The 17,779-nt window shown below is 43.4% G+C and overlaps 1 protein-coding gene across 1 annotated transcript in view; it reads left to right on the top strand.

Annotated features, from left to right (window-relative positions):
* LOC115164792 (GDNF family receptor alpha-2) overlaps positions 1 to 17,779 on the top strand; it is a 65,039-nt gene that overhangs the window by 8,380 nt on the left and 38,880 nt on the right. Inside the window, exon 3 of the mRNA XM_029717608.1 lies at positions 10,082 to 10,168. Coding sequence (XP_029573468.1) covers positions 10,082 to 10,168 — 87 coding nt within the window. The remainder of the gene's footprint in view (positions 1 to 10,081; positions 10,169 to 17,779) is intronic.

Here is a 17,779-nt window from a genome sequence, read left to right as displayed (position 1 = left end):
GGCAAACAATCGTACACTAAACAGCTGGGAAGAATTTGTATTACTTGATTAATGCATAATTGATTGGGTGACTGTCAAATAGCATAGTTCTTAAAAAACAGAGTGGCATGGCCGCCTGTTGCGAATGTGAATCTTTTAACCCCCAAGCGAGAGTACAATTACGCTGTATTTGTGCAGTTCTAATTCTGTATGGCATGTGACAACATTGTAAAACACTTTCAAAATTAATTCACTACCTTTGTTCACGCTATCGTTTTATGTTTGACAATATTATTGTTAATTAAGGATAACTCCCTCTTTGACTTACATTAAGATGTACTGTTATTACTACACAATAGTAGTAGGCTTGATCACCAACAACAACGAGACAGCCTGTAGGGAGGAGGTGAGGGCACTCGGAGTGTGGTGTCAGGAAAACAACCTCTCACTCAACGTCAACAAAACAAAGGAGATTATTGTGGACTTCAGGAAACAGCAGAGGGAGCACCCCCCTATCCACGTTAACGAGACAGCAGTGGAGAAGGTGGACAGTTTTAAGTTCCTCTGAGTACACATCACGGACAAAGTGAAATGGTCCACCCACACAGACAGTGTGGTGAAGAAGGTGCAACAGCTCCTCTTCAACCTCAGGAGACTGAAGAAATTTGAGCTTGTCACCTAAAACCCTCACAAACTTTTAGAGATGCACAATTGAGAGCATCCTGTCGGGCTGTATTACCGCCTGGTACGGCAACCGTATACGCCAACAACCTCTGCACACTGCATCACCGGGGACAAACTACCTGCCCTCCAGGACACCTACAGCACCCGTTGTCACAGGAAGGCCAAAAAGATAATCAAGGACAACAACCACCCGAGCCACTGCCTGTTCACCCCGCTACCATCCAGAAGGCTAGGTCAGTACAGGTGCATCAAAGCTGGGACCGAGAGACTGACAAATAGCTTCTATCTCAAGGCCATCAGACTGTTAAACAGCTGTCACTAACACAGAGAGGCTGCTGCCTACATACAGACTTGAAATCATTGGCCACTTTAATAAATAGATCACTAGTCACTATAATAATGGCACTTTAATAATGATGTTTACATATCTTGCATTACTCATCACTTATGTATATTCCCTCTATTGCATCTTGCCTATGCCGCTCGGTCATCGCTCATCCATATATTTCTATGTATATATTATTATTCCATCCCTTTACTTAGATTTGTGTGTGTTAGGTAGTTGTTGTAGAATTGTTAGAATACTTGTTAGATATTGTTGCACTGTCGGAACTAGAAGCACAAGCATTTTGCTACACTCGCAATAACATCTGCTAACCATGTGTGTGTGACCTATACAATTTGATTTGATTTGATTATTATGTGTGGATGAGGCTACATGATTTTCTACTTGTCTGAGAGGCATGTACACTTGGGTTCAACTGAAACGGTTTGGATCCCTCAACTTCCCCACAGTCCCCACAGACACAGAATAGAGCTTCATCATTTATGATCCTCTATAAGCTGTCCCGGAGAATGGCCACAGCACTTTCAATGCTACAACATTTGGCTTTGTTTGAAGATTACACTATTTTACAATGTCCAGTTAGGATGGATAAACAGACTTCATGGCAAGTCTCTGGGAAAAATAACCTTTCTCAGTAGTATCTGTAGTTCCCCTGAGATTTCCAAGCACTTGTAAAATGGGAAATTGTTGTACATGGGCATGCTGAGGGACGGAGTATACTATGTATGTCTGGCAGTCTTTGCTTTCTCACTACATACGGTGCCTTCGGAAAGTATTCAGACCCCTTGACTTTTCCCACATTTTGTTACATTACAGCCTTATTCTAAAATGGATTAAATAAAAGATCCTCAGCAATCTACACACAATACCCCATAATGAAGGGATTTTATTTTAATTTTTTTTGCAAATGTATACATATAAAAAAAACGATAATACCTTATTTACATAAGTATTCAGACCCTTTGTCATTATGGGGTATTATGTGTAGATTTTTAAGGGAAAAATATTTAATCCATTTTAGAATAAGGCTGTAATGTATCAAAACATGGAAAAAATTAAGGAGTCTGAATACGTTCCGAATGCACTGTATACGTCAAATCAAATTGTATTTGTCACATGAGCTGAATACAACAGAATAGAAAGAGGCAGCTTCATTAGATAGTACCGTAAAACACCAGTCTCAACGTCAACAGTGAAGAGGCGACTCCGGGCTGCTGGCCTTCTAGGCAGAGTTGCAAAGATCTCAGACTGGCCAATAAAAAGAAAAGATCAACATGGGCAAAAGACCACAAACACTGGACAAAGGAATTCTGCCTAGAAGGCCAGCATCCCGGAGTCACCTCTTCACTGTTGATGTTGAGACTGGTGTTTTGCGGGTACTATTTAATGAAGCTGCCAGTTGAGGACTTGTGAGGCATCTGTTTCTCAAACTAGACACTCTAATGTACTTGTCCTCTTGCTCAGTTGTGCACCGTGGCCTCCCACTCCTCTTCCTATTCTGGTTAGAGCCAGTTTGCGCTGTTCTGTGAAGTGAGTAGTACACAGCGTTGTACGAGATCTTCAGTTTCTTGGCAATTTCTCGCATGGAATAGCCTTCATTTCTCAGAACAAGAATAGACTGACGAGTTTCAGAAAAAAGTTATTTGTTTCTAGCCATTTTGAGCCTGTAATCGAACCCACAAATGCTGATGCTCCAGATATTCCACTAGTCTAAAGAATGACAGTTTTATTGCTTCTTTAAATCAGCACACCAGTTTTCAGCTGTGCTAACATACTTGCTAAAGGGTTTTCTAATGATCAATTAGCCTTTTAAAATTATTAACTTGGATTAGCTAACACAACGTGCATTGGAACACAGGAGTGATGGTTGCTGATAATGGGCCTCTGTACGCCTATGTAGATATTCCATTAAAAATCATGTTTCCAGCTACAATAGACATTTACAACATTAACAATGTCTACACTGTATTTCTGATCAATTTGATGTTATTTTAATGGACAAAAACAAGGACATTTCTAAGTGACCCCAAACCCAATAACGGTAGCGTATATTATATTTGATCTTTCTTGAATAAGTTCCTCCAGTTCTTTTTGTTTTTCATCTAACTTATTCTGTGCCTCTATGGTACACTTCCTTTGGATTGTGTGCGGCTGCTCGGCCATGGAAACCCATTTCATGAAGCTCCTGATGAACAGTTCTTGTGCTTACTTTGCTTCCAGAGGTAGTTTGGACCTCGGTAGTGAGTGTTGCAACCAAGGACAAAGGATTTTTACATGCTACACGCTTCAGCACTCGGCGGTCCCATTCTGTGAGATTGTCTGGTCTACCACTTCGCGGCTGAGCCGTTGCTGCTCCTAGACGTTTCCACTTCACAATAACAGCACTTACAGTTTACCGGGGTAGCTCTATCAGGGCAGAAATTTGACGAACTGATTTGTTGGAAAGGTGGCATCCTACAGTATGACTGTGCCACGTTGAAAGTCACTGTGCTCTTCAATAAGGCCATTCTACTGACAATGTTTGTTTGTGGAGATTGCATGGCTGAGTGCTCGATTTTATACACCTGTCAGCAACAGGTGTGGCTAAAAAAGCCAAATCCAGTCATTTGAATGTGTGTCCTCATACTTTTGTCTGATGTCCTGGTCAGGTTCCATGGTCAGGTCCAAACCCCTGTTGAGTGTGAAACCCAGCAGCGTTGCAGTTCTTCACACACTGAAATCGGTGTACCTGACAACTACTACCATACCCCATTCAAAGGGACTTAAAGCTTTTGTCTTGCCCATTCAACCTCTGAATGGCATACGTACACAATCCATTTCTCAATTGTCTCAAGGCTTAAATCTCATCCCCTTCATCTACACTGATTGAAATGGATTTAACAAGTGACATCAATAAGGGCTCATTGCTTTCACAAAGATTCACCTGGTCTGTCCATGTCATGGAAAGAGCAGGTGTGTCAGGTTTCAGGTTAGACCCAAGTACAGACTGTGTAGAAGTAACAATGTTTATTGTAGCAGGGGCAGGCAAACGACAGGTCAAGGCAGGCACGGGTCGGTAATCCAGAGTAGGGGCAAAGGTACAGGACGGCAGGCAGGCTCAGGGTCAGGCAAAATGGTCAGGCAGGCGGGCTCAGAGTCAGGACAGGCAGAGGTCAAAACCAAGAGGGCGAGAAAAGAGAGACTGGGAAAAGCAGGAGCTGAGACACAAAATGCTGGTAGGCTTGAACAAACAAGACGAACTGGCACAGACAGAAAACAGGTATAAATACCCAGGGGATAAGGGGGGCTGATGGGCGGCACCTGGATGGGGGTGGAGACAAACACAAGGACAGGTGAAACAGATCAGGGCGTGACAGTACCACCTCTCTAGGGACGCCACCTGGCATCCTACTTGGGCTCATACCTGGTTGAGCAGGGTGCCGGCGCTGGAACTCAGAGATGAGGCCTGGTTCCAGGATGTCCCTAACAGAGACTCAGCACCTCTTCTCTGGGCCAGAACCCTCCCAGTCAACCAGGTACTGGAATCCCCTGCCACGAGGTCGAACCCTCAGGAGACATCTCACCATGTGCTACGGTCGTCCGTCAATGAGACGGGGGAGAACTCTAGACATAGAAAGAAAGGTAGGAACAATACGGAGGGTACGGGGCAGCAGGATGAACAGCAGAGCGGCTAATGACCTTGGAGCGGGGGAAAAGGTCTCGGCTTCTGGGGTTGTAGCCGCGGCACCATAGCAGCATGCCAGCGCCTCAGGCTTGACCTTCTTAGATACCGGTCGGTGCTGCGGAAAAGAAGTGGCCCTGGCCTTACTGAACCCCTCCCGGAGGTCCTGGTACTCTGCGGAGCTGGCAGAGAGGTCTGGGGCAGAGCTGACTTCAGGCAATGAGTGCGGCAGGATGGGCTCCATCCCACGATGGCACCAGTAGCCCAGTCAATGGAGGGATTGGGTTGCTGGAGCCAAGAGAATCCCAATAACACAGGAACCTGCGGAGACTCAACCAGCAGGAATTGGATCGTCTTGCTGTGGTTACCCGACACTCGTAGGTTAACAGCGGTGTTCTGGTGGGTGACTCCGCCTATAGAGCGCCCGTCCAGCGCTCTAACACCCATGGGAATGGAGAGGGGTTGAGTGGGGATGCCCAGTTCGAACGCCAGAGTAAGGTCGATGAGACTCACTTCGGCCCCCGAGTCGATGCGTACCTGGAGTGTGGCACGGAGAGGGGGGTGAGCAAGAGATGAAAAATAATCTGTGATGCCCACCAGAGTACTCACTCTAACGAATGAGCTAGGTCTGTTGAAGGGACAGGCAGACACATAGTGACTGGCAGTACCGCAATACAGACAACTTTGGGTCTCAAGTCTGCGTATCCATTCGGCTGGAGACAGCCTAGCCCTGCCGAGCTGCATCGGCTCAGGAAGAGCTGAATCGGCAGTCTCCGGAGGCTCTTGGAGGGACTTGGGTAAGCTCGGATCCTCTCGGGGACATAGACACCGGGGACTTCCAGAGTTCATCAGATGCAAGGTGGGAGCCCTGAGTGAGCAATTGGGACCGCAATCGGATCTCTTCTCCCTCCTACATTCCCATAGCCGACCATCGATCCGGATGGTTAAAGTGATGAGTGAGTCGAGATCCGTCGGTAGTTCTCGGGCTGCCAGCTCATCCTTTACCTCCTCCAATTATCCGTGCAGGAATGTGTTGAACAGCGCTTCCGGGTTCCATGTCCCCTCCGCTGCTAGCGCGCGGAACTCCACCACATAGTCTGCCACACCGAGGGTGTCCTGCCGAAGCTGGAGTAACGTCCGGGCAGCCTCTCTTCCGGACACTGGAATGTCGAAAACATCTCACCTCTGCCACGAATATCTCCAAACTGAGGCAGACGGTGGATTGTTGCTCCCAAATCGCCGTGGCCCAGGTGAGTGCCCTCCCGGACATCAGCGTAATAATGTACGCTATCTTCGAGCGGTCCGAGGGGAACGAAGAAGGCTGCAGCTCTAAAACGAGGGAGCACTGGGAGAGAAAGGCCAGGCAGGTTCTGGAATCACCATTGTAGCGCTCCAAGGGAGGTAAGCGGGGTTCCCGGGAAACCGGGGTGATGGCGCTGCTCCCAGTTGGGTTACTGAGGGGCTGGGAGGTTTCCGTCGTGGTAGGCTGCCTGGTAGGAAACCCACGGAATTGCTCCCGCAATACGTCCAATGCTAGGTCGTGACGTTTGGCCACGTCCTGGAACCCTTCCATCAGACTGCGAAGCAACTCCTCGTGTCTACTAACGAAGGCTCCTTGGGAGGAGATGGCGTTGCGGAGCTGGTCCAAGTCTGCTGGGTCAGTCATGGCCAGTTCGAACTATCAGGTTTCAGGTAAGACCCAAGTGCAGACTGTGTAAAAGTAGCAATGTTTATTGTAACAGGGGCAGGTAAACGACAGGTCAAGGCAGGCAGGGGTCGATAATCCAGAGATGTAGGGCCAAGGTACAGGACGGCAGGCAGGCCCAGGACAGGCAGAGGTCGGTAATCCAGAGTAGGGGCAAAGGTACAGGACGGCAGGCAGGCTTAGGAGCAGGCAGAGGGGTCAGGCAGGCGGGCTCGGAGTCAGGACAGGCAGAGGTAAGAACCAGGAGGGTGCGAAAAGAGAGACTGAAAAAAGCAGGCGCTGAGGCACAAAACGCTGGTAGGCTTAAACAAACAAGACAAACTGGCACAGACAGACAGAAAACACAGGTATAAATACCCAGGGGATAAGTCGGGAAGATGGACACCTGGAGGGGGGTGGAGACAAGCACAAGGACAGGTGATACACATCAGGGTGTGACAAGGTGTTCCTAATGTTTTGTACACTCAGTGTAGTTTCACTCAGGGAAGGGAATAAGATGTAATAGCAGTCTTCATGTGGCCCTCCTTGGAGCTTCGCTCAGGAGTTGGTAAGGGAAGAGTTCAGTGTCATCACTCTATAGTTTATAATGTTGGGAGACGTGACTTCCACCCCTGTCTTTTGACATTATTGTAAACCATCTTCAGTTTGACTTCCATAAAGTGGTTTATTTCCATAGCTGTTTTACTGTAGTTTCTCCCTTTGTTCTTTAGGATACTAAGATAACGTATCGTAATACGTTGCCTCAGTTTTGCTTTCAACAAACGTACTGTGAACCCACATAAGACTGTGTTATTAAAGTGAAATTTAATAAGGCTATATTTTTTTATTCCACCTGATCCGGACTCTGATAATGAAATATGCACCGTAGTGTACAACATGATCAACACATTATACATTTACATTATTGTCATTTCGCAGACACTCTTATCCAGAGCAACTTACAGTAGTGCATGCATACATAAGTGAAGCACACACTACCTTCCATTGAAGTAACATCAGCACGGAGCGGTGTGATAAACAAAATGGTGATATCTATTGATTGGAGGGTTATCCACTGAGCTTCACATCTCCCCACAGATTTTGGATTTTCTCATTTGCTGCGGTGGGCTCCCTGTCTGTCCCACAACAGCCTTGCTGTGTTTCTGTTAAGATCAAAATGCAAAAGCTATTACACACTGGAGGGTTTGTCTGAATCACACCGAATGGCTGTGAATTTTAAACGCAGGATTAGGGGCTTCTGAGAGAGAGTCACAGGGGAGTAGTGCAGTCAGTTGAGTGCTAATTTGACATTTTTTACAAACATAGCCCTGGCAATTCAGCGTTGGAGGCTGCCTGACCCAAACCACAGAACACCATGGCCAAATGTTCTTTCCAAAAAGAAATTATCTGACCGTGGTGAACGATCTGCTTTGCATATCACAAAATTAGCCAACTGTTCACACTATTGAAATCTTCAGGGTGTAAAATGTGTTATTGGTCAGACAGACCAATTAAGAGCCAAAAACTCAAGTTGACAACATCTGTAGAATTCAACCTTCACTGGTTTCTGTTATCAACAATGTAGGTACACTATACAGTAGATAATTGCTCATTGCTATAGCACAAAAAACTGGTATTATCCTGTGCAATGATTCTAAAACCATGACTCCTTGCCTTAGAAACATGTGAAGGTCAACAACTTTTTATATATTTTGAGATTATACTGTATCTGCATGTGTGTATTCCTTTATTTAATGCACCTCTACACATACCCTGTAATTCATGTGTGTATTCCTTTATTTAATGCACCTCTACACATACCCTGTAATTCATGTGTGTATTCCTTTATTTAATGCACCTCAACACATACCCTGTAATTCATGTGTGTATTCCTTTATTTAATGCACCTCTACACATACCCTGTAATTCATGTGTGTATTCCTTTATTTAATGCACCTCAACACATACCCTGTAATTCATGTGGGTATTCCTTTATTTAATGCACCTCAACACATACCCTGTAATTCAAGTGTGTATTCCTTTATTTAATGCACCTCTACACATACCCTGTAATTCATGTGCCACTACAGTATGTGGGTGTGAGCATACTTTAATTTTCAGTGTTATCAAAAACTATTTCATCATACTGTTTATTATTATTATTATTTTATAAAAAATATATATATCCGGCTTCCAGTCACTTTCTCCTAATCCCTGCCTACATGTACATATGTACCTCAAATACTCCAGTATCCCTGCACATTGTACATTTGGTACTGGCACTGACCCTATACAGTGAATTCGGAAAGTATTCAGACCCCTTGACTTTTTCCACATTTTGTTACGTTGCAACCTTATTCTAAAATTGATTCAATTGTTTTTTTCCCCTCATCAATCTACACACAATACCCCATGATGACAAAGCAAAAACAGGTTTTTAGAAATGCAAAATGTTTTTTATGTCACATTTACATAAGTATTCAGACCCTTTACTCAGTACTTTGTTTAAGCACCTTTGGCAGCGATTACAGCCTCAAGTCTTCTTGGGTATGACGCTACAAGGTTGGCACACCTGTATTTGGGGAGTTTCTCCCATTCTTCTCTGCAGATATTCTCAAGCTCTGAAAGGTTGGATGGGGAACATCGCTGCACAGCTATTTTCAGGTCTCTCCAGAGATGTTCGATCGGGTTCAAGTCCGGGCTCTGGCTGGGCCACTCAAGGACATTCAGAGACTTGTCCTGAAGCCACTCCTGCATTGTCTTGGCTGTGTGCTTAGAGTCGAGGAACTCTAGAGCTCTGTCAGAGTGACCATCGGGTTCTTAGTCACCTCCCTGACCAACATCCTTCTCCCCTGATTGCTAACTTTGGCCGGGCGGCCAGCTTTAGAAAAAGTGTTAGGGATTCCAAACTTCTTCCATTTAAGAATGATGGAGGCCACTGTATTCATGGGGACCTTCAATGCTGCAGAAATGTTTTGGTACCCTTCCCCAGATCTGTGCCTCGACACAAACCTATCTCTGAGCTCTAAGGACAATTCCTTTGACCTCATGGCTTTGTTTTTGCTCTGACATGCACTGTCAACTTTGGGACCTTATATAGACAGGTGTGCCTTTCCAAATCATGTCCAATCAATTACATTTACCACAGGTGGACTCCAATCAAGTTGTAGAAACATCTCAAGGTTGATCAATAGAAACAGGATGCACCTGAGCTCAATTTCGAGTCTCATAGCAAAGGGTCTGAATACTTATGTAAATGAGGTATTTCTGTTTTTTTTATCTTTAATAAATTTGCGAACATTTCTAAAAATCATTTTTGCTTCATCATTAGGGGGTATTGTGTGTAGATTGATGAGGATCTGTTTTCTTACATTTTAGAATAAGGCTGTAACGTAACAAAATGTAGAAAAGTGAAGGGGTCTGAATACTTTCCGAATGCACTCCGTTCATCTTTCCCTTGATCCTGTCTAGTCTCCCAGTCCCTGCCGCTGAAAAACATCCCAACAACATGATGCTGCCACCACCATGCTTCACCGTATGGATGGTATAAGCCAGGTCATGAGCAGTGGCTGGCTTCCTCTCTTATTTCTCCTGTTTTCATTTCTTATTTTTATTAGTTATAATATTTTATATTGAATACTCCACTGTTGGATAGGGCTTGCAAGTTAAGCATTTCACTGTAGTTATGCATGCAACAAATTAAACTTGAACTTGACTGTTTTCCCAGGTCGAGAGTTTTATGAAACATCCCCTTATGAACCTGTGATGCCTGTTCGCCACCCTGATGCATTCCGTCTCGCTTCCATTATCTCAGGTAAGAGCGACCATTTTATGTTAAAAAAATGACTATGCCATATGAAAAGACTATAAAAATACAATGACATGTAATAAGTATAATTACAAAAAGTATTTGATCCCCTGCTGATTTTGCAGGATTGCCCACTGACAAAGAAATGATCAGTCTATAATTTTAATGGTAGGTTTATTTGAACAGTGAGAGACAGAATAACAACAAAAATCCAGAAAAACGCATGTCAAAAATGTTATAAAATTATTTGCATTTTAATGAGGGAAATAAGTATTTGACCCCTTTGCAAAACATGACTTAGTACTTGGTGACAAAACCCTTGTTGGCAATCACAGAGGTCAGACATTTCTTGTAGTTGGCCACCATGTTTGCACACATCTCAGGAGGGATTTTGTCCCACTCCCCTTTGCAGATCTTCTCCAAGTCATTAAGGTTTCGAGGCTGACGTTTGGCAACTCGAACCTTCAGCTCCCTCCACAGATTTTCTATGGGATTAAGGTCTGGAGACTGGCTAGGCCACTCCAGGACCTTAATGTGCTTCTTCTTGAGCCACTCCTTTGTTGCCTTGGCCGTGTGTTTTGGGTCATTGTCATGCTGGAATACCCATCCACGACCCATTTTCAATGCCCTGGCTGAGGGAAGGAAGTTCTCACCCAAGATTTGACGGTACATGGCCGCGTCCATCGTCCCTTTGATGCGGTGAAGTTGTCCTGTCCCCTTAGCAGAAAAACACCCCCAAAGCATAATGTTTCCACCTCCATGTTTGACGGTGGGGATGGTTTTCTTGGGGTCATAGGCAGCATTCCTCCTCCTCCAAACACGGCGAGTTGAGTTGAGTTGATGCCAAAGAGCTCCATTTTGGTCTCATCTGACCACAACACTTTCACCCAGTTGTCCTCTGAATCATTCAGATGTTCATTGGCAAACTTCAGACGGGCATGTATATGTGCTTTCTTGAGTAAGGGGACCTCGCGGGTGCTGCAGGATTTCAGTCCTTCATGGCGTAGTGTGTTACCAATTGTTTTCTTGGTGACTATGGTCCCAGCTGCCTTGAGATCATTGACAAGATCCTCCCGTGTAGTTCTGGGCTGATTCCTCACCGTTCTCATGGTCATTGCAACTCCACAAGGTGATATCTTGCATGGAGCCCCAGGCCGAGGGAGATTGACAGTTATTTTGTGTTTCTTCCATTTGCGAATAATCGCACCAACTGTTGTCACCTTCTCACCAAGCTGCTTGGCGATGGTCTTGTAGCCCATTCCAGCCTTGCGTAGGTCTACAATCTTGTACCTGACATCCTTGGGGAGCTCTTTGGTCTTGGCCATGGTGGAGAGTTTGGAATCTGATTGATTGATTGCTTCTGTGGACAGGTGTCTTTTATACAGTTAACAAACTGAGATTAGGAGCACTCCCTTTAAGAGTGTGCTCCTAATCTCAGTTTGTTACCTGCTCCTAATCTCAGTTTGACACCTGGGAGCCAGAAATCTTTCTGATTGAGAGAGGGTCAAATACTTATTTCCCTCGTTAAAATGCAAATCAATTTACAACATTTTTGACATGTGTTTTTCTGAATTTTTTGTTGTTATTCTGTCTCTCACTGTTCAAATAAACCTACCATTAAAATTATAGACTGATCATTTCTTTGTCAGTGGGCAAACGTACAAAATCAGCAGGGGATCAAATACTTGTTTCCCTAACTGTATACTCTAATACTCTTAAAGATACAAGATGGAAGAGGAAGGATTTCTTATTTCATGAAGAAGAAAAAAATGTGCTCATGGCTAATTTATGGATAATATTTTTGTCTATTTGGGGGACTCCTTTTGGCTCAACAGCCCTAAAGCCAAAACTTCCATTCAGCCTCTTTAAGGCTTTTATTAGGTAAATATTATGTATTCCTTTTTATATTCCTTGGTTCTCCAAGGGGGGGGGTCTTGCTTACATAAAATCATGTATTTGCCTCCATATTCCCATCTATAGATTTTCCTTTCAGTTTGATTTCCTATTTGGTTTACTAATTACAAAGCAATTATTCAGCAAGGGAACTATTGCTCACATTTAATTAACTGGTTGTTACTGAGAGGGCATTACTAATCAATGCAGATCTTATTATAAGACACAGCAAAAGAATATGAAGGTTAGATTGGAGGATCGCAGGGCCATTGCCACAGCTATAGGAGATATAGGCTATAGTCACTTGAAAATCCAATCATTTTCTTTCATCCAGTTCCTACAGAAATTGCCGGAGGATGATCCAGCCTCATTTGCCAAAAGCAGTATACAGCAGAGATGCCACATTTGCTTTTCCTGGCCGATGCCTCATGCTTTGTTTCATGTCTTGGAGGTACAAGAAAGACATGCTTTTTGCATAATCCCTTTAGCTTGAAGTCAGCAAATGACATGGTTGTTTGAAAATATACTGGTTTGATATATCAAAAAAGGAGAGCACCAGACAAAATATAAATTGGAAGTCGCTTTGAATACCTTGGCGTTTTGGATTGTTAAGAAGGCCATCTGCTTTTCTTTACTCTATAGTACTAAAATTGTTGGAGCTCAGGTAGCTTACGTCTTGTTCATTTTTCAGCTAATTTGAAACATGTTAAAATGCGTTTGGGACTCATTAATATGTCAATTTTTGTTAAAAATGTTTCCTACACTCTTTCAAAGGTGAAACATCTGATTTGCTCTCCTAAATCCATTTAGCCTCCTGCCCTAGGTTACTCATTATTTATCATTTCAGAGGACAGAATCATTGATTGTGGCAGTGAGAAAAGCCCACAGGCAAACAGATAAGTAATTACACAGTTGTTTTCTGAAATACTTTTCCCTTTGATTTCAACTGCACAAAAGTGTGCTTAATCACTTATAAAACGGTAAACTCAACCGAAGCTCAGGGAATGTGATATCTTGCTGTGTTGATGAGGATGGTGAAAAACACTCTCTAGGAGGAAGGTTGGAAAATTGAAAAATAATCTCTACAACTTCAAGAGTTTATAGTGAGAGAGATAAGGGGGGAAAACATTGATGAGAAAAAAAAACACTCCACTGTATCTCCAAATGAACACAGGGCCGGGGTAACAAAGCAACTGACAGAGAGGAGAATGCCAGTCTGCTTTGCCAAGTCAACACTCACAAGTCCACCATTTTCTTACTTCAAATTGTACAAGTCTTACTCTCGGGCATTGTGATAGATATTGGATAGTACTCGTATCATTTTTCCACCTCAACCGGTTGGCCCCTCATCAATGCCCAGATGAAAATGATTGTCATATTTCAAGATATCCCATAGCATACAAATATATAATTGACTGTAATTTCTATTTTATTTTACACAAATTATTCTGTCCTTGTGACCCAATTTTGAGTTAATTCACTTATTATCTATGCAGAGTCCAGGATTTTAAAAAAAGCAGCCCACACCGGCCCTCCAGGAGTTGAGTTTGACTCCCCTTAGTTAGACCTTCTTACTCTGCCTAATAATCCTCTCACCTCTCTGTTCCACATGCCCATCATCTAATTCATTTCAGAAACCTATTTCTACGGCTGGGGAAAAAGGATCAGCATGCAGCCCAATGCTAGATGTCCTCACCTTACCCTCATAACAATTACTGTTTTATTGTCAAAGACAATGTTGCCCTGATGTGTGCTAGTGTACTGTCATTGTTCAGCTGCTGTACTATGTGTAGTTATAATCCGTTTACATTTACAATTAGCTCACAGTTGCCTCTTTGTTTTCTCCATGGACACTTAATGAGTGTTGGGGGTCTAAGGGTAACGTATTAGTTGTTTGTGCAGTCAGCGTTATTCTAAGAAGGTGGTATTAAATAGAATACTGAATAATCCTCCAAACATGGGCCTGGCAACCCTCATTAGTTGGTTTTGTTGGTACAATTAGACATTCTACGCTAATGTTTGGGGAATACGTGAAGCAATGCCAGCATTTTGATAGAGATTTTAATCGACTCACTTGCATATTTCTGCTGCAATGATATTTGTCTCAGGTTTGATATGAATGATTGTCAAATTTGGAAAACATTTCTGAACTGGTAAAGCAGCCATTATCTTATTAGAGCACATAATACAGCTTATAAAACATCTTTCCTACTGATACCATAGCAGATCCCAAACATGGGCAGTCAGGCTTTCTGTAGGCAAATGTAGTAGCGTGTAGAAACCCTGCTGTGACACAAGCCTGAGCTAAAAAACGGATGAATCCTTTGACATGGAAATGCTTGACATGCTCCCAGGGGTATGGACTAAAGACTTTCTAGCAAACCCCTGCACACTCACCAAGGGCTATATTAAATCCAATCTTTGGCACCCATCCTAATTACAGTGAGCATACCTGAAGCCAAGAGCCCCACTCTAACCTGTACTGAACTCCTGCTCCCTGGAGTCCAGGATGATATATGAAGTGCAGGTTTCAAATAAGGGAGAGAGAGAGCAATTACTGTGGAAGGAAGATCCCTTACTCTGGAAAATGCGTAAATCCAGATCCCTTGACTGGGCTGTACTTACTGCACTGTGTTTTTCAGGAGATGGCCATCACATAGTTTTAATTTATGAGCGCTGTGGACGAACGCCCTATTATAACCCTGTTTATAGCTCAGTCAAAGAGCGGGGTTATCATAAAAGAAATTCAGTGTATTTTTGTGCGTGCCAAAAACCAATTAAAGCCACACATGTTGCTACATAGCGTGCGCTGCATGAGAAACATGACTCTGACTTGCATGCAAAGAAGGCTCAGGGTATTGTGATGGTGAGGCCATTCCAAGAGGTTTCCCAAGACTGGCTGTATCTACTGTGTGTAGCAATGGGACTGCACCGAAGAGATATCAGAAATGTATGTTCATTAGAGCTCGTGTGAAGGGCTGATCGTGATGATGATTGGCCGGGTTAATTGAAAACACTTGAGCAGGTATACGTAAGTGGTGGTCCAATCATTTGGCAGGAGACGGCACATTGTTCCCTTTGTCAGTGATGACCTGCTGTAATTAACAAGCCTTCCATTTTTTTCAAGTTGCCTATCACCCTTCTTGCATTACTGAAAGGTGTATAGGCAAAACCTTTCATAATGCACTAGAACAAAAATATGATTTTCCGGTAACACAATATATCTTCCATCCAGCTACTCTCTCTGATTATATGTAGAGGGCCTTTGTGTCAGGATATCTCTCTGCTTTGAGTACCCAATTCAATCTCTTCTCCCCAATCAGAAATAGTAAAACCTCACACCACTGCACTGCTTGGTCAGATAAATAAATAAATATTTGTACCTCTTCCTTCTCTTATTTCGTTTTTATCCTGGAACCCCTGTGCCCCACATTACAGGCTGCAGATGGCCAGAGGAGATTTAGGAGCTGCAATCCATCACTGTTATGTGTAGCGTCTTTGGACAGCACCCCAAACCACCCCTCCAGCTGGACTGGCCTGGTTCTGGACCGCTTTGGCCAGGTTTGGCCCAGTTTGGCCTCATTCCCTGCTGCTAATATCAGCTTTTCTTTGGAGTCCAATCTAGTATTTAGCATTAGTATTTTATTAGGATCCCTATTAGCTGTTGCCAAGGCAGCAGCTACTCTTCCTGGGGTCCAAACAGAGATAAAACATTATATAAAACATTGTGCATTATACAAATGTACATTGCTCCATTCTTACATTTCAATACCACATTACATTACTAAGAATAATGTGTGGGTGTGTGTAGAGTGGGTGTTTTAGAGTATGTATGTTAGTGTGTGTCTCTTCACAGTCTGCGTTGTGTTGTGAGGTGTTGTTTTATCTGTTTTGTTAATCTGATTTTACTGCTAGCTTGAATTACCTGAGGTAGAAGACAGTTACATATAGTCATGGCTCTATAGTACGGTGTGCTTCCTAGCCTCTGTTCTGGACTTGGGGACTGTGAAGAGACCTCTGGTGGCAAGTCTTGTGGGTTATGGATGAGTGTCTGAGCTGCGTCTTAACCGATTCAACAGACAGTTCGGTACGTCAATACCTCTTACAAAGATCTGCAGTGATGCAGTCAATCTCTACTCTAGTTTGAGCCAGAAGAGATTGATATGCATGTTGTTGATATTAGGCCCCCGTGCTCTGTTCTGGGCCAACTGTAATTTGCCTATGTCCTTTTTTGCAGCACTTGACCATATAAGTGGGCAGTAGTCCAGCTAGTTTCGACTTGTTTGGTTGATTGTGATGTCAAGAAAGCAGAGCAGCACGTTATCTTGGACAGACCTCTCCATATTTTAGCAACTGTTGAATCAATATGTTTTGAAAATGTCAGTTTACAATTGAAAGTTACACACCAAGCAGTTTATTCTCTTCAACTTGCTCAATTGGAACATTATACTTTACTAGATTTAGATGAGGTTTAGGGTTTAACTAATGATTTGTCCCAAATACAATGCTTTTAGTTTTTTGATATATATATTTAAGACTCACTTATTACTAATAATCCATTCTAAAACTGACAGTAGCTCTTTGTTAAGTGTTGCGGTGATTTCACTTGCTGTGGTAGCTGATGTGTATAATGTTGATTCATCGGCGTACATAAAGATCATCACAGATTATCCCACAGCCCTTGACCTAGCATGTTCTCCTCCTTGGGGTAGCCTTGATGACAGAGGGATAAAGGCAAAGCTAACAAAGCAAAATAAAATAAAGCAAAACAAAATAAAATCCACCTTTTCATTTTCCCCCTATCGACAGGAAGTTGCGACTATGTGTCCATGTGGTTGAAAAAGAGAAATCATTAGCTTTTTTGGGTTCTGTTGTTGCTCTTTCGACTGTAACACCTGTTCCACTAGTGTATACACCCTATACACATCGAGAGCATCCTGACTGGTTGCATCACTGCCTGGAATGGCAACTGCTCAGCCTCCGACCGCAAGTCACTACAGAGGGTAGTGCGAACGGCCCAGTACATCACCAGGGCCAAGCTTCCTGCCATCCAGGACCTCTATACCAGGCGGTGTCAGAGGAAGGCCCTAAAAATTGACTCCAGCCACCAGCCCAAGACTCCAGCCACCCAAGTCATAGACTGTTCTCTCTGGTACCGCACGGCAAGCGGTACCGGAGCGCCAAGTCTAGGTTCAAGAGGCTTCTAAACAGCTTCTACCGCCAAGCCATAAGACTCCTGAACATCTAGTCAAATGGCTACCCTGACTATTTGCAGTGCCCCCCCCTCCCCCACTCACCCCCTCTCTCACCCCCTCTTTACACCACTGCTACCCTCTGTTGTCATCTATGCATAGTCACTTTAATAATTCTACCTACATGTACATACTACTTCCAATAACCGGTGCCCCCTTCACATTGACTCTGTATCGGTACCCCCGGTATATTGTCTCGTATTGTTATTTCACTGCTGCTCTTTAATTACTAGTTTATTTTATCTCTTATTCTTATCTGTATTTTTTTGAAACTGCATTGTTGGATAGGAGCTCGTAAGTAAGCATTTCACTGTAAGGTCTACACCTGTTGTATTCGGCGCATGTGACTAATACAATTTGATTTGATTTGATGTTCTACTAGGGAAATTGTGTTTCCATAGCTAAGGGTGACAACAACTTCTGCATAATCAAAATAATTGCTTTGTGAGAAGGTGTTAAAGTTCACAGTTAG

This window comes from Salmo trutta, chromosome 27 (genome assembly GCF_901001165.1).
Source record: "Salmo trutta chromosome 27, fSalTru1.1, whole genome shotgun sequence".
In the NCBI taxonomy this organism is placed as follows: domain Eukaryota; kingdom Metazoa; phylum Chordata; class Actinopteri; order Salmoniformes; family Salmonidae; genus Salmo; species Salmo trutta.
This window is presented reverse-complemented; position numbering and strand designations above follow the sequence as displayed.